Below are 18,685 nucleotides of genomic sequence, written 5' to 3' on the forward strand. Positions count from 1 at the left end.
AAAAACGAGCTTTACTTATCTTCGCTTATTTCGACCCTTACAGTGCATATTTTTGATTTTGAAAAACATTCCCTTTTTAAGATTAAGTGCCATACACGTAGGGTAGGTCATTGAATGAATACTTTTTAATATACAAAATTATTTAGGATTGCAATTTTGTACAAGGAGGGCAACCATCGTTTGTATTTTCTCAATTTTTTTCAAAAATGATATAGACCCACTGGGACCTCTTTTCAGTGGTAAAATTGGCCAAAATATCGTTCCCAATTGAAAGTTTTACTCCAACTTTACTTCCCGCTGAAAATAATCAAAGGAACAAACCCTCGTTGCGAAATAAAGTGCTATTTTTTCCACCCCAAATGGATTCTCTGACTTTGAAACAACCACCTTCGAGTTTCAGTCTCATGTCTGAAAAGCTATCGGGACTGGCGAGAAGGGGCATATACATATATATATATATATATCGTTTCGTGTCGGTTTTTTTTTGCCGATTTACTTTAAACATGAACATATAAACAACTGGACATCTATCTTTTATTGTCTCTTTGAAGCGAGCTTCGTTGCCGCCTGTATTTCAAAATTGGTATGAAAAATCCGACAATATTCCGTCATAATTTTATTTCTTTGAATTTTTTAGGTAAAAAGATTGACAGAGCTTTTTTCGAATTTTTTTACAAGTTTGTAATATATTTTATAAACATTTTCAACTCTGAAATGCAGAATTTCAACTGCGTGTATACTTTTGAATCCCTTTTGTCACTCCAATAATTTTTTTTATGACTTGAAAAAAATAGCTTGCCAAAGTTGAGAGCCTGTGTAATAAGAATATCGAAATTAGAATGTGACACTCTCTAAAATTATGAGACACTTTTAAGTCAAAATTTAGAAATATTAGTCAGAGTTTTGACAAGCTGACGATAATTTTGCCTCTGTTATCTTTGTTATGATATAGATAAAAGACTTGAGAAAAGTAGAACAACAGAGACTTTTGTCGAAGTTTTGACGTTGTTAGCAAGGTATGCCCAAGTGGTATATCATCAAAATCTATTGTTTCATTTTATACTTTTAACGAGGCGGCAACGAAGCTAGCTGTGTTATCTTTAAAAAGACAAAGGAGATGGATGTCCAGTCGTTTATATGTTCATGCTTTAAATAAAAACGTTGGAAAAAATCTATTTCTATCACGCCCATCAGAAAATTAAAGTGGTACAAACGGTTCTGGTTACAAGAATTTTCTAATTTTCTTCATAAATTTGCTTTCTTAGTTCAACCAAATTTTCGTCAACTGAACATAATTCACATTTTTTACCAAATCTTCTGATTCGCAGGACCTAAGAATCTTGGCTGGCTTTCAGCAGCTTCTTAGTTTTACTTCAATAAAACTGAATTCTTTAATCAATCTCGTGCTCGTGTATCCCAGGGTTTATTTATAGACTGATTGACGCTGTTAGTAGGAACATGAACATATAAACGACTAATATTTCTAAATTTCGACTTAAAAGTGTTGAATAATTTTAGAGAGGGTCACATTCTAATTTTGATATTCAGGACACATGATTTGTCGGATTTTTCAAACCAATTTTGAAATACAGGCGGCAACAAAGCTCGTTTCAAAGAGACAATAAAAGATAGATGTTCAGTCGTTTATATGTTCATGGTAGGAATGAAAAAGCTGATAATGCACAGGGAACAAGGTTGGGATTTCGCAATAAGAGTCAGAATTCTGATGGCAGTTTTTCAGGGTTTTTTCAATACCCTTGGACAATATATCCTCCACTTCCCATGAATGGTTTTTTTCTGGAAGAGCCCATTAGAAGCAAAATTGTATTCATTTATTAGATTTTATTATGTAAAGAAATTTAATTCTCTATTGAAATATTTAACTAAAAATATATTTATCAGACTGTTCAACAAGATAAAGTTCATCGAAAAAACTTGTGTATTACTATTTAATGTTGATTAGTAATTTCTATATTATCGTTAAGTTTTCAGAAAATCTTAATAGTTGGCTATAGGCGGCTATTGAGTTTCGTTAATTATCATTTATAAAAAAAGACAATATTTTCAAAAGTAAACATTAACATAAAAATAAAAAACAATGAACAAATCCGTTCAGAAGAATAAAATCAAAATTAAATTAATTAAACTGTTGAGGGGATTAGATTAATGAAAATAGTTAAAAAAGCTTTGAGTAAGAAGAGCAATCAAACTTCAAAAGTGAAAAATGGATCACTTATATCCAGAAATTTGAAAATGTGGCGACTAATATTCAAATTCATAATCATTATAATAAATTATATGTATGCTTGTTGATTTTTTTGTAAGAAAAAAAGATTTTGTCAAGAAAACAGTATAATATTTACAAAACAAAAACAAAAGAAATCATGTTAATCAAATTTTATAAAAAAAGTCCCGAAATAATGATTATTAATGGTCCTACATTTCACGTAACGCTTGTAATGTGTTTGTCAGCAACGTTACTTGTGCCTGAAAAATAAGACATTATTAATACCAAATATATAATTTTAAAATTTCTTTTTAACACTTATGCTAAAAGCATGATTCTGCAGTTGAATTTATGCTTCTTCATCTTCATTTGTAAACTATTTATATGATAATATCCCACTTCAAATTATCTTTTTAACGAGCACAAAATCATAATTCAAACTTTAGTAATTCGCATTTGTAAATTGAATGAAAGCTAATTTGAAACTGTTTGAAACGGACTTAAGACAAGAGACAAGAGTGATAACAGTACTTTTATGCATTTGGTTTTTATACTACCTAAAAATCCAAATGGGACAAAACTAGAAAGTATTTCCGTGGATTCTCGTTTCTATGTTGAAAAGAGTATGAAATTTTGGGTAAATAGAATTATTTTCACAGGCAAAGATGCATATAATACATATAAAGAGTTTTACCTTCGCATGCTTTAATTCTAAGTCAGCTAATTCACCCTGAAAAAAAAAAGAATTTATCATTCAATCAAATCAATATTTTATTTCATTATCTGTTCACATTGACACAAATCTATCTCTACTTTATGTTAACATTTTTCAATCTTCTAAATGAAAAGTTTAACTTCATGCTATGAAATAGATTATTCTAGATTTTACAGCTTCTATCACCCACCTTACTTCGAAAAGCCAAATCTTTTCAAAAGAACTTTCAAAAAGGAGTATCATTGCTCTCAATGTTTACAATTCAATGCATCAAGCAAAAAAAAACATGTTGTTCACTTACTAAATTCTTTTTGAAATGGGATACTTTCTTTTTTCGTAGTTCACCAAGTTCTGAAAAATAACGAAGAATAATGATGATGTTTTCTTGTCAAATATTCAAAAAAGATTTCATAGGTTTAAAGGTATGAAATGTTTCGAAAAATTTTGCAAGATTTCTAATCTATTCCCTTGTTATGATTAGGTTAGGTATAAACGCAATCTTTCATTTTAATTTATGTTGGCTTTCAAAAGAGTTTGTATCTAAACTATGTAATGATCCTGTCTTACCTCCTTTTGCAGTTTCTGAGAGTGATTCGAATTTTTCACTTGCGACTTGTTGCGCAGTGGTTGCCTATACAAAAAAAAAAACATGATTAGGATAATTGGAACAAGAATAGAAATTTCAAAAGACAATAACAAACGCCAAAGACAATAACATCTTTTTCAAAAGAAAAATGACGCTATAAGGTTGAGAAAAGGCAAAGGATACAAAGGAAAAATTAATTTGTTGTTTTGTACTCCAAGCATAGTTGGAAAATCAATTATTTACCGCAGCTACGTCCTTATTCTTTGCTCTCGCTTTATCCAAATTCTTGTTTGCGTTCTCCAAGTTGGCCAGACATCTCATTCGACGATAAAGTAATCCTTTTGCTGCCTGAGCATCTCGTTGGTGATATCGTAAAAGATCTCCAAGTTTCAAGTCCTCATCTGTTGCCATTCGACCCTCCAATTTCTAGAATCAAAACAAATTCAAAAAGAAATTGAAAAAAAGCGTCTGTAGTTTTCGCATTGACGTTAAGTTTTGATAAATTCAAAAGCTGATGGCAACGAAATAGTAAAATACGTTGGTAAGGGTGACTGTTAATCTTAGTGACTGATGATCTAGTAAACTTGAAGTTCTCTTTAACACGATAAAAATATCGTAAATCTTACCCTTAGTTTTTCCAACGACTCTGAAGTTTTGTTCAAGAATCTGAAATCAAATATATGAAGTAAATCTAAGTCTTTATTTCGAAGAGCTTGAAAGGCTGAAATATGGAAAAGTCTTTTGTTTTCAGGATTAAAATTCATATTATAAGTTTGAGTGTATATAAAAATGTAAAGATGGAAATTAAAATTGTAAGACTTACGGTGCAAGGTTGGTGTTTTCACTAGTCCCCATTACACTAAGGCCACCAGAAACTTTGATAAGAATATCTGACATTCGTTTGTGTAAAGAAGTCATCTTATCACATTTCATTGATGCATCTTTTGCCCTGAAAATAAAAAGACATGCATTGAATAATAATAGTAATAATGATAAGATTTGCTTTCATTTAAGCTTTAACAAATGAAGAATTATCTAATCAAATAAAAATGAGTGTCTCTGTAAAAAGGGTAGAAATAAAGAATCTTAAGTTTATTTTTGGGGAGTATTTTTGGGGAGTATCTAATTTGGTGATTGAAAAAACCATTTTCAAATGGTTGATAGATATTTTAATCTTTAATTGACAGATACCAAAAATTAAAAATTACTTTGAACCTAATAAAAGTACTGATTTTTCATAAATCTTTGAACCGAAATGATGATTTTTCAATCTTGACAAGTGTTTGATTTGGCAGTTGCCTTATTATTAAACTTGACAGATTTTTCCTAAAAACACCAAACTAAAACCAGCAAAAATCAATTAACTTATGGTGATACAAAACTGAAAATTTAACATTTAAACTAACTATAACCCTTGCACTAACCTGTTATGAAATTCGACGTAAAATCTTTTCTCTGATTCGAAATATTCATCAACATCCTATAAAATCAAGAAACAAAGTTGAAAGAAGCAGCAACTCCTGCTAACTTAACATGTAAAGTTTCTTTTGACAAAGAACATCAATCCTTATACAAATGGAACCATGATTGGCTAAATGTGAGATCTGAAATACTTCAGACGGACAAACTCTCAAGAGCAAACTTTTATGAAAAGTTCACTAGGAATGAGAATTTTTTATTGCAAGTTGGTTTAAAAGTGACAAATATTTCTAGAATCCAACAACAAACGATTAAAATATACTTGCAATTGCATGTTTATTATAATGTTGAAGTTTTAAAGATAAAAACATTTCACGTGAAACTTACAAATTGCCTTAAGACATTATATTAACTTGCCAGAGAGAGGCAAAAACTGCAAAAATCCTGAACATTTTTATGCCTGAAGTACTGCTTTATCATAGAATCAAACGGATATCGAAAGAGCATGTGAATTTCTTAAATGTGACAAACCTTTTGACCAGAGAGTAAAACTTTTTCATCCACTCCCTTGGCAATGCCTTTGGCAAGGCCCTTCAAGAATTCTCTTGTATTTTTACCACGAACACTGAGCTGTAATAGTAAAATAAAAGTAGAATTAATAAAGTACAACACTTCTTCACAAATTGTTTTACTTTAATAAGCAAAGTAAGCTCTTAGCTACCTATTTAGGCCAAAAAAGTTCACAGAAAAAACTCAAGACAAGCTGAAATAAACCAGCCGAGGCTGGAAGGTCAGCCAATATAGTTAGATTATTAGTTGGATACTTTGTAAAGAAGTTAAATAGCTGCGATGGAAGGAAGGACTAGATGCATAAAGAATCAAGCAAAATTGGAAAACTTAATAGAGCTAGAAAATCACATTTTGCCTAAATGTTTCTCCAGGTTACTCAAAACTCCTAGTAGTAAGATTGAATAGAAAATTATAACATTCCGTATCTAAAGCATTTAAATTCAACTTTTAACATTTTGAAGATAAAGTAAAAATTTAAGGACAAATCACAAAATTTTAGATATGTCCAGTCAGAACTTATACAAAGATTCTATCAAAAATTCAATTGACTTTAATTCAGACTGACCATTTACATTTACAAATAGAAATAGTTTTTTTCAAATAATCTAACAAGCCATCTAACAAGTATTTCTAAAGAATCTTCCTTTCAGCTATATTTTATTTACCCTTGAAAAGAATTAATATGAACTTACATCCTCTTTGTATTCTAAGAAAACTCTAAAATTATGATCATTCCGAAGAACAGGATGATGAGCCAATCTTGTCAAAAATACTTCGTGCATTGCCACTGTCTTCTTGAAGGTAGCCAAATATTCTCTGGAAAAAAGCAGAGAACGTTGTTAAGAGAAATATGAATCTATATAATTCTGTATAATTAAAAAATATATGTATAAATGGGAGTAGGCTTGACAAATACCTGTGTTTAAGGCTTGTGATAATTTATTATCCCTGAAAAGGTATTGATATATTATTATATGATAGTTGAAGTAGTGAAAATTATTGTATCAATACTGACAGTTTCATGTCTCCAACAATTATAAAAATTTTTGCCTTACGCTTCAAGTTCTTGTTTCATTTTTTGGAATTCTTCCTTGGTCATTGTAGTTTCACCTAAAAAGGTAGAAATTTGTCACAGTACTTCTGTTCAACATGTTACCTCTTTGAGGATGATAGATCAGTTTAACTTAAATTGTGATACTTGCAGATACTTGTGCCGAAAGAAACTATCATAAATTGCAAAAGTATTCTAGGATAATGCAAACATTTTTGTGAACTATCTCTGCAAGAAATTCTTTTAAACTATTTCAGTAAAACAAATTATCTGCAGATAATTGTAAATATGTGACCCTCCAAGCGATATCAAAGACACGAAATTGTTACCGGCAACGAAGCGGTAACATTATTGCCGGCAAATTGGCGTATAATTTACCGATCTTGCCGATCTGGTTTAAATCATAACCGGCAAATTACCGGCAAATTACCGCTCAATGGTAGACCGGCAATCTGCCGGCTAAATTGCCGATCTTCAGCGCGACTTCAGATTTTTGACAGCGGCAAAATATCGGTACGAGCTGATTGCGTCACTTATTTCGGCTGCCGTGAGAATAGTTTGCCTCGTTCTCACAAAAAGTAGCCATTTTAGACATCTATGGACTATGCATCCATGTATCTATGTATCTATGTATCTACACATCCATGTATCTATGTATCTATATATCTACATATCTACGCATCCATGTATCTATGTATCTACATATCTACACATCCATGTATCCATGTATCTATGTATCTACGCATCCATGTATTATGTATCTATGTATCTACATATCTACACATCTATGTATCTACATATCCACGTATCTATGTATCTATGTATCTACATATCTACGCATCCATGCATCTATGTATCTATGTATCTACATATCAATGTATCTATGTATCTAAATATCCATGTATCTATGTATCTATGTATCTATGTATCTATATATCTACATATCTACGCATCCATGTATCTATGTATCTACATATCTACACATCTATGTATCCACGTATCTATGTATCTATGTATCTACATATCTACGCATACATGTATCTATGTATCTATGTATCTACGCATCCATGTACCTATGTATCTATATATCTACATATCCATGTATCTATATATCTATGTATCTATATATCTACATATCCATGTATCTATGTATCTATGTATCTATGCATCCATGTATCTATGTATCTATGTATCTACGCATCCATATCTATATATCTACGCATCCATGTATCCATGTATCTATGTATCTTTATATCTACATATCTACGCATCCATGTATCTATGTATCTATGTATCTACGTATCTACATATCTACGAATCCATGTATCTATGTATATATGTATCTACACATCCATGTATCTATGTATCTATGTATCTATATAATCTACATATCCATGTATCTATATATCTACGTATCTACGCATTCACGTATCTATGTATCTATGTATCTACATATCTACGCATCCATGTATCTATATACCTACATATCTACACATCTATGTATCTACATATCCACGTATCTATGTATCTACATATCTACGCATCCATGTATCTATGTATCTATATATCTACGCATCCATGTATCCATGTATCTATGTATCTATGCATCCATGTATCTATGTATCTATGTATCTACGCATCCATATCTATATATCTACGCATCCATGTATCCATGTATCTATGTATCTTTATATCTACATATCTACGCATCCATGTATCTATGTATCTACATATCTACACATCCATGTATCCATGCATCTATGTATCTACGCATCCATGTATTATGTATCTATGTATCTACATATATACACATTAATGTATCCACGTATCTATGTATCTACATATCTACGCATCCATGTATCTATGTATCTATGTATTATCTATCTATTTAAAGGATTATAATCATGATGCAAAGATAAAAAATGATCCATTGTTTTACTACATATCTAAAACTTCGCAAAAATCCGGGATTTTCAATGAAAGTTTCAACAGTTTACTACTGAAAAATGATATTTTAATGTAAATTGAAGCATAAAAAGTCATTCTAAAAGTTAGCACATAATTAGGCTTGAAACAAAAGACTTTTGTCACAACACGCTAATTATGCAGATTTATTATAGTGACAACAAAAGAAACCTGCTATTTACTCGACATAAACTCCCTTAAGGGCAAGAGACCTGGTATATGACGAGCCGTAAATCATAATTCATTTTCACTAAGCTTTCTGATTGGTTCAAATTTTATTACAGAATGCGAATATGGTTTTTCTACAGGGTGTCTTGAAAAACGTATCGAGTCGTACCACTTCTATAGAAAGAAAGTTCTTGTGTGTGTTTGATTAAATTTGCAATGTTTATCATATTAACATATTAATTGTCACGAGAAATCTTTTATGAATAACTTTCATGTTCGCGCTCGATACTTTTTTCCAGACACCCTGTATAGTCAACCATCTATACATTTCAACTGGACACCATACAAGTTCATGCTGCATAGTGGATATGTAGATACATAGATGCGTAGATATGTAGATATATAGATACATAGATACATGGATATGTAGATACATGGATGCGTTGATTTAGATATGTAGATATATAGATACATAGATACATAGATACATAGATACGTGGATACATAGATACATGGATATGTAGATACATAGATACATAGATATATAGATACATGGATATGTAGATATATGGATACATAGATACATAGATGCATAGATACATAGATACATAGATACATGGATGCGTAGATATGTAGATACATAGATAGGTGGATATGTAGATACATAGATGTGTAGATATGTAGATACATAGATACATAATACATGGATGCCTAGATACATAGATACATATGGATACATGGATGTGTAGATATGTAGATACATAGATACATGGATGCGTAGATATGTAGATACATAGATACATAGATACGTGGATATGTAGATACATAGATACATAGATACATAGATACATGGATGCGTAGATATGTAGATACATAGATACATGGATGCGTAGATATGTAGATATATAGATACATGGATGCGTAGATATGTAGATACATAGATACATAGATACGTGGATATGTAGATACATAGATACATAGATACATGGATGCGTAGATATATAGATACATAGATACACAGATACGTAGATATATAGATACATGGATATGTAGATATATAGATACATAGATACATAGATACATGGATGCGTAGATATGTAGATACATAGATACATGGATGCGTAGATATGTAGATGTATAGATATATAGATACATAGATACATAGATGCATGGATGCGTAGATATGTAGATACATAGATACATAGATACATGGATTTTTAGATACATAGATACATAGATACATAGATACATGGATGCGTAGATACATAGATACATAGATACATGGATGCGTAGATATGTAGATACATAGATACATGGATGCGTAGATATATAGATACATAGATACACAGATACGTAGATATATAGATACATGGATATGTAGATATATAGATACATAGATACATGGATGCGTAGATATGTAGATACATAGATACATGGATGCGTAGATATGTAGATACGTAGATACATAGATACGTGGATATGTAGATACATAGATATATAGGAATATAGGAATATGTACCATATATTGATTACGTAATGTTAGAATGTTTTTATTCTTCGTCTACCGGCATCCATAAGGCCGGCAAATTGTCGGCAAATTGTCGGCAAATTACCGGTATCAAACACCCTTCTAAAAATAGACGTCACGGCTGGTAACCGCAAAGTTCCCGCCTATAGGTTTAAGAAAGAAAAAATTGCTTGATTTCGTGAACCGATAAATTACCGGCTTAATTCTATGAGTGAGCGGACGATTATCGACTATTGCCGGCAAATTGGCGGATCATTTTCCGATGTTTGCCGGAAAGATTTTTATGTACTTAAAATCGCTTGGAGGATCACATATTTGTAAGCATTACCTTCACTCAACTTCTGTAATTTCTCACGGCTTGCATCAAAGTCTGGCTTTGGAGGTGGAGGTGGAATCTTAAAACGAAGTATTTAATAAAGGAATGTATAATTTTTTTTCAAGATAGAAATTTTGTGCTTTTCTAATGGAGAACCTAATAATGAACCGAAAACATTCTATAGTGATAATAATAAAAATCCAAGAAACATGAATACTTATTCCAAAACAAAAGAAAAGTTTCTTTTTACTGTAAAACATTCACCCACTCCTTTGGAGGATATGTACAGCATTCAGTTGTTAAAAAGAAAAAGAATATCCACAAATTCTAAAGGGCTTTGAACAAAACATCATTTTAATACATACAACAATGCCAGCATAATCTTCAGTTTCTACAAATCGATCATGTAACCAAATAAATTCTTCATGATCACGGATAACTGAGAATTCTGTTCCTTGAAATTCCTTTAGTTCAGTCTAGAATGTAAAATGATTGTGTTAAAAGCACCAGGTTGCAAATAAAATGCAAAAAGGTAACTGCATGGTTAATCTCTTTCTAACATGTCTCGCCCTGAGTAGTGGACTTTGTGCAAATACTGATAAGATAAGTGAATTTTGCAGATTTGTTTTAGAATAAAAATGCTTAAGTTCTTTTTTTGGTATTTTTAGATATTAACCAAAAAGAAACAGTGAATTACAAGTTTTTCAGACTTATTCTGAGTCGGATTATTTTTTGTCAAGAATGAGTGGTTGAGCTAGTTCTTATTCTACAGACCCGATCTATACACTCCCATAGACAAATAGATCCTTAAATTACATTTGAAGAATTAGTGATTACCTTTGTGTGGACAGTAAATTTGACTTTTTCTCGTTCACTCAATGCATCAGAAATGTCAACCAAAAGAGAGTTGTCTTGATTTAAATCAACAGAAGTACTTCTTTCCTAACAAAAAACAAGAAAGTCAACCTTTAAAAAGTTATATATAAGGTGTAGAGATGATTTGAACTTCTGTAAAAACAATCATAGATGCCCAATATATTTGTAATATATTTATTTTTTGAAGAGACTTAGAAAAATTTGAAAATTTTTCATGGAAGGAATTTAATTTCAACCAATAAACTAATAATGCTCCTTTTGTTTACCTTTTGTTCATCAAGTAAATTTTGGTCATCCATATTATCCTAAAAAGTAGAAAATATCAGTTCACGCTCAATCTATAAGGTATTTCTTATCATTCAAAAAAATTGTGTTTATACAGGCCTGGCCATGAATGGCGTGCGAACGCACGCGCAAGCGCTGGCATAAAACCAGGCAAGCGATGTTAGCATGAAATTTTTTGCCTTTATTTTTGTTTTTTTGGGAGAAAATAGTGAAAAACTTTCAGGCCCTAAAAATCCAAAATGATGACTTGAACGCTAGAATGGTGACTTAAAGTTTTGGCTTTTTGTGCAAAGTGTTAATAAGTACTAGTTATCGCATGACTTCGAGTGCAATACGAGAAATATTTTACGAGTTCCGAGATTTTTCCGTAATATTTTTCCGAGCCTTTAGGCGAGGAAAAATATCGGTAAAATCTCGGAACGAGTAAAATATCGAGTATTGCACGAGAAGTCATGTGATAACTAATTTATTGTCGACTGATATAAATTTCTTTTTGTTTTTGTTTTTAAACTTACTTCCGCCTTGCTTCTTTCTTCTGTGTAGTTTCGAATGTTTTTATTCGAAAATCTAATTCGAACGTTAGATTCGAACAATAAAACATTCGATATGTTCCCACCGAAATTATTCACACAAAAACAAAACAGAGAAGCATTTTTCGATCATTTTCGATCCAGAAGTTTTGTTTTGAAGAGTTGCAGATTTTTCAGAGATGTATTTGAAAGTTTCTAGATTGATAATCAAAATGCAGATGGTGTACAGTATTGTTTCGATAGAGAAGAAACCCTTCATCGTTGGATTAATCAGATTGATAACATTCAGTCTTTTTCTATGTTTTTGTTTCGATGCATGGAAAAGAATAGCAGAGGAAAGGAGTTCCATGATGGGAATGTATGCTTGTAATAATGGTTAAAGAACAACATTTTTTCAAGAGCAAAACAATTTGGATACTTTCTTGATTATCGTCAAGCTTTAATTGTTTCGAATTTTAGAAGGAAGATGTATAATGATTGTTGAGTTTACAATTCAAGGACGTACCTCCCCTCGTCGAGAAGGAGAATTAGGAGAGAACTTTTTTAAAAATCACCAATTCCCTTGCTATGTTATGAGAAATCTTATTAGCAAACATTCAAGAATCTCAATTTTTTTGTATGCATTGATAAAAAACTGTTTGGTTACACACGGACGAATTTTATACCAAAAGCTGAAAATATTTGGGTGGTCTCAAGTAGTTTTATAATTTCTTAGTTCATCAGATTTTATTTTAGTGTCTTTTATGGAAGAACTCCAAAGTAAAAGTTAATCTGAAAATATTTTTGTTGCGTTTTTCCCTTTGACTCCCAAGTTAGTTTCTCCGAAAGTCAGTTCTTTTCGGCTGTTTTGTTTTGATTTTTCTCCCGCCGCTTACCCAGTCCCCCAAAAGTCAACTCGGTCATATTTCCAGACTAGAGAAATATGAAATATCGCAAATATCTCGATGCTCTCGACCAATCAAAACGCTGATATTTTTTTGGGTCGACAATAAAGTCTGATATTTCAATCATAGCGTAAATGTAATAAGATAGTATTTTTCCTACAGGTGGCATGTAATGACAGATTATATACTACTAGCCGTATCGGTATCACAAGTCGGTTAAAACTGTAGCTGAATGCATTCAAAGTCCTTTGAATGTTGAAGCTGTCCTAAAATCATGATCAAATAAAGAAAAAGAAATCTCTTCAAAGTTTTACTCTAACCCTCCCCTGTGTGCCTTATCTTTTAACCATTTTTTGATTGTGTACTGTCCCTATGAGGTAATTTTTGTTTGAGTAAAAAATTATCAGAAAGACCATTGTCTTTTGTCTGCCCATTCTAAGACTATGAAAGGCTAGGAAAGGGTCAAAATGGTTTCTAAATAGTGTCGTGTACTAATATTCAACATTAAAAAATAAAATAACCCTAGGGAGATCACTCTATGTTTCAATTTCAGGCTAATTTTAAAGAAGCAAAAATTTTTAAACTCTTCAAGGTACACACTTGAAATTTTCAGCAATGAAATACTTCAGGGAGGGCTCCACGAAATTTTTTTTGATTTTTCAAAAATCCTTAGTGGCACCCTTGAAATAGAGTTTTCATGCTAAATGCCAATATTGGGCCACTCCATTTTATAGACAAACATTTCCAGGGGGTAACATACCGGGTGCGGCACAAAAAAGTTTCTCTCTTTAAAACTAATTTTCTAGAAACGTAAACATTTTAAAAGAACCATTCCAATTTCATTGGAAAAAAGAAAAATAACCTAAATTTTGATGGGTCATTTATTAAATTCAATTCATTAGATTTAAAGTTATGCTCAATTGAATGAAAAAGTTAATTTCACAAAGTGCTTGAAAACGATGAAAATTGACCTATCAAATCTAATAAATGACCCATCAAAATTTAAGTTTATTTTTCTTTTTTCCAATGAAATTAGAATGGTTCTTTTAAAATTTTTAGATTTTGGGAAAATTAGTTTTAAAAAGAAACTTTTTTGTGGCGCACCAAGTAGGAAGAATTTCCAGAGGGTCTAAAGGAGTGTTTTTTCATTTTCCATGGGGTAAAAAAGTTATTCTAACATTTCCAGGGGGTAAGATACAGGTTTTAGTTCATTCACTGTCACTTTAAAATATGAAAAAAAAATTCCAAGAGTTTTATTTTGACTTGCAAAGGTTCTTCCATGCCTCTGCAGGCCTCTGTATAGTTTTTGGAACAGCCCATTTCAAGCTAGGGCCTGATTTTTTTGGGCCAAAATCTCAAAAACAATTTCAACTGGGGTCCTGAAAAAAATTGAGTTGTATTTCCCACTATCACTAAAACGCAATTATTTGGAGTTATAAAGTCTAATTTTCTTAAGCTAAAATCTCACAAATAGTTTCAAATAGAGTCTTGAAATCTTTTGGTGTTAAAGTATTCTGGAAATACTCTGGGAAAACCAAAATGATAAAGATATACCGTGAGATTGGGTAACTTGCATCAGTGGAGGCTAACATTCATAGCCCTCAAATGAAAGACCTGGCTGGTCATCAAAATACAACTACCACAAGTGTTATGCCTAAGCCAAATCGCGTATTACGAACAACCTCTAAATTGCTGAGTACAGGAGAAAAAAAATCGAAATTCAAAATGGCGGCCAAGCCCACGCTGATAACTATCAAAAATCTTCGTTTTTCAATCAGCTATTGCAGCTCAATAAATCAATGAAATAATTTGAAATTAAAAGTAAACAAACCTTGAACCTTTCATGAATCCAAATAAATAAAAGTATTCATCTAAAGTGAAGATTACATTTCAAAATAAAACAATTTCCAAACTAACCTAAAAAGTCAGTGTCAATGTCCAACTAAAAATTTCTCTTCGGGGTCACTGGCAAGGAGCTACGACCTCAGACTTTAGATTCCAATTCTTGTATAGGCTGCAACTACACTGTCAAATGATCTGTATTACAAAGACTTCCAAATGGTCCATAAGTTAAGAAAATGAGATTATCATCTAGCACGGGGGTTTTGTTTTTAAAAACAAACTTCAAAATAAAATTTTTGATGAACTTGTTACTTAAAATATCACTTACTTTACATAATTTATTTATGATATAACACCCCTTTCTTAAATAAATGGCCTCTTAAAGTCTTTCATGTTTGCCACAAGAAGGGAGAAAAATTTAATTTGACCACCGGTTTTTTCTCTCTTTTTCTAGCCATTTCCTTTAATCCGGGGAAATGAAGCGTTTTCATTGGTCTAAAATCATGGATGGTCACGTGACCAGAATTTATATCCAGGGAAATGCTGTGGCCGCAATGTTTTGCTTTAGTGAGATTGACCATTTTGTTGTTTTGGCTTTGAGCGGGCAAAATTTCTGTACAAACCATATATGGCTTTGTTGGAATACCAGTTGAAACACTTGTGCTATGCAGCTCTGCTCGCAGCTCTACTCTACCATTTTTGTTATGATTTAATTTTGTATTTTAATGACCAGCCAGGTCTTTCATTTTAGGGCTATGCATGTCAGCCTACGACCCTCGACATGGCTCGAGAATTCTCGGGCCTCTTCGGGCCATGTTCGGGCTGAGAGACCCTATCAATTCTTTTGGCCCGAACTTGACCCGAATCATTCGGGCCACGTTCGGGCTACGACTTAAGACGTAAACTGTTCAAGCTATACCTTTGTGCCTGTGTCAGAAGATTCTATTGATTAATCCCAGCTTGTCCAGTCAGAGTCATAATAAAATTAAAACGTGAAAATGACGTTGAAAATGTGTGAAAATGTTAATTTTAATTTATTTTGTCGCGTTTCATCCAGTTCATCTTGCTAAATAAACTTAACAAACTCCTCGTGGACCACGCTTAAAGTTTAAAACCAGGACCAGTTTAATAGCAAATATTTAAGTGAAATCAAGTTTTTCTAGAGAAAATATTGAAAAAATGCAGTCCTGAAATTACACGTGGGTTTAAATCATGATTTCAAAAGTTAGCCCGCGTGTGGCCCGAAAACTCGGGCCATCCTCGGGCCATCCTCGGGCTTTATGCGCATTCCAATAAAAGTTTTGGCCCGAGAATTCTCGGGCCATGTCGAGGGTCGTGTCAGCCTCCACTGATGCAAGTTACCCAATCTCACGGTATACACCCTATCATATTGTCAAGCCATTAAAAGTTTAAAAGCATGTAGCATATCAAGTACAGCAGAGAATATCAGTGGGGTGTTTTAAAAACTGATTTATAAAATTGTTTTTGTTTATTAAAAATAGCTGACCCTGACAGTGTAGACCTAAAGCTCTAAAACAGCATCTAATAACATGAAAACCAGAATATGATTCTTCAATGGGAATCAAAACTATAAAGTGCACTTACAAACATCAATTTGTCAGATCTAACAAAATTAATAACCACACTGTCATCATTATGACAATAAAACAAACGATTTTCTGTCAAGAGCCTTGTAAACATTCCAACAACTTCCATCGAAATGATCTATCACAGCTCAGTTTACCATTTTTAGCGTGGTCCGAGGATTGAGCCGAGAACTCTCGCATAGCACCCGAGCTCCCGCGCGGCGCGCGCCGCGGGATGAAAAACTTCAATCTGTCAATCATTCTCTCAAGCGAAGTGTACGCGAAGTGATTCTAGCTTTACGATAGTGCCGCGGATCATCAATGGATAGTATTCAATTATCATTATCCCTTTATTTTCATTCCTAGAACTTTTGCAAAAAAAAGGAAAAATAGAAAAGTTGTATTTTTTACTGCCCTATTCACATACTGAATTTGAAAGATCTTCTATGTGGCGTTTTTTTGCAAACTTCGAAAAACTGATTTTTGTCCCGCCTTTGCGGGATTTTGGCTCAAGTGCTTGAGTGCAGCATAGGGTACAAAGTCCAAATATGCGTTTCCCGTAATTTTTGTATGAAGAGTTAGGTCTATACTGCCTGATTGATAGAAACCGCCCACCGCCAAACCTGATATGAACCCCTAGCACTCATTTCCACTCGTTTTCATGTGTTTCCAGTTGTTTTTCGTTCGTTTCCGCCCGTTTCGCCACTCGTTTCCGCCCGTTTCGCCACTCGTTTCCGCCCGTTTTCGCCGCTCGTTTCCGCCCGTTTGCGTTCGTTTCCACTGGTTTCCGGTCTGTTTTGGGGTTTAGTACTTACGATTTAGAACCCATTATATTTATTTTAACTATTTAGCTTTTAGGAACAACCATTACCCTTTGTTGTATCACCGCTAAGGTGATATTTTTTTTAGATATTCTATTTTTAAATGTACATAGAACCAAAGCCCAAAAGGGCTGACTTGTGTACATAGACATATTTCGGAAACTTATTAGAAAAGAAATCATATCATATCATATCATATCATATCATATCATATCATCACCACACCAAACCGCCCACCAAATTTACAAGCATGTAATTTGCCCCGCAGGTGACCTCATGCACTTCATCCTCCATGATGCGGCTAATTTCTTCTTCATTTTTAAGGGAAGGTAAGTTGGGGGAAACTTAGAAATGGTACAAAGATTTAGTAGTAGTAGTAGTAGTACAGAGTCTTGCCTGGTAGCCTCCCTAATGTTTTTTGCAATATTTTATGAAAGCTAGTGCCTAAATGAGTGAAGTGTTGTGAATGAAAAAAAATCTTCTGAAGCAAACAAGAAAATATATTAATGGACCCTTCTAACCCTCCCACAAAATCTTACCATAGTATTCTGTGTTCACAGTGAAAATAATTTTCTTTTGGTTTTGGTTTCCAAATCGCCGACTCAGCTACTCAGCTTCCCCCTGGCCTACTGAAGCTCATATGATTTTTTTGTCTCGACTATTTTCTGTAAACTCATTGACATTTTGCCTTGAACGGAAAATACATCGAGACAACCATTCTGTTGTCTTCCATATTTAAAAAGCCCAGACCAAAATGTTTTATTCATAAAATTATTTTTTGACAATTCTTTTGAATTAAAAGAATAAAAAACATTGTAAAATTTGTATGTAAAAATAAGAAAGATGCAATTTCATTTTTTTTAATGCAACACTATAAAAATAAAGAGGTCAAGTTTACTAATTGTGGTCAGTACTTTAAACATTTACGATCGAATAGTGATACAATTTTTTCGGCTTTCCGCAATCGACAGCTTGGTTTGAACCATGGTCCATTTTCTGGCTGTTCCTGATAGTTTATACCTAAATGGTACAGACTTTTAAGAGATTTAATATATTTAGCTCAGCTTTTCTACTTAAAAGATGAAATAGAATGTCGGCTTCAAAAGGTGGTAAAATACTTATGGTAATAGTTTCCCATTTTTCTAGGACAGGCTGATAAATTCTGTCTTATCTGACAAGTAAATTACAGAGACAACCTAATCAGAAATTTAGTCTACACTGGGCTTAATCAGCTGGCCTACCAGCCTACTGTAGTTCAAAAGATACTCATTACCACGAGTTGATCTAATCCTTCATGTAATTCTGACACCCTTCTT

The 18,685-nt window shown here is 32.7% G+C and overlaps 1 protein-coding gene across 1 annotated transcript; it reads right to left on the bottom strand.

The window, feature by feature from the left end:
* Positions 1 to 1,827: 1,827 nt before the first annotated feature.
* LOC136804267 (sorting nexin-6-like) lies at positions 1,828 to 18,025 on the bottom strand. The gene is made up of 16 exons (XM_067060971.1): positions 17,909 to 18,025; positions 11,688 to 11,726; positions 11,383 to 11,487; positions 10,911 to 11,021; positions 10,558 to 10,624; positions 6,573 to 6,627; positions 6,210 to 6,333; positions 5,479 to 5,577; positions 4,953 to 5,008; positions 4,352 to 4,477; positions 4,155 to 4,194; positions 3,772 to 3,954; positions 3,510 to 3,573; positions 3,244 to 3,293; positions 2,922 to 2,957; positions 1,828 to 2,487 (listed from the first exon to the last, which is right to left on the bottom strand). The coding sequence occupies exons 1-16, from the start codon at positions 17,909 to 17,911 to the stop codon at positions 2,437 to 2,439; spliced, it is 1,209 nt and encodes a 402-aa protein (XP_066917072.1). The 5' UTR covers positions 17,912 to 18,025; the 3' UTR covers positions 1,828 to 2,436.
* Positions 18,026 to 18,685: the final 660 nt, after the last annotated feature.

The sequence above is a fragment of the Clytia hemisphaerica genome, unplaced genomic scaffold (assembly GCF_902728285.1).
Source record: "Clytia hemisphaerica strain Z4C2 unplaced genomic scaffold, Clytia hemisphaerica genome assembly, whole genome shotgun sequence".
Taxonomy (NCBI): domain Eukaryota; kingdom Metazoa; phylum Cnidaria; class Hydrozoa; order Leptothecata; family Clytiidae; genus Clytia; species Clytia hemisphaerica.

Coding starts and splice junctions, on each gene's coding strand:
- LOC136804267 (XM_067060971.1), bottom strand. Junction 4,478..4,952: donor TACGTCGAATTTCATAACAG/GTTAGTGCAAGG, acceptor TTTTATTTTCAG/GGCAAAAGATGCATCAATGA. Junction 3,955..4,154: donor AGTCGTTGGAAAAACTAAGG/GTAAGATTTACG, acceptor TTTTGATTCTAG/AAATTGGAGGGTCGAATGGC.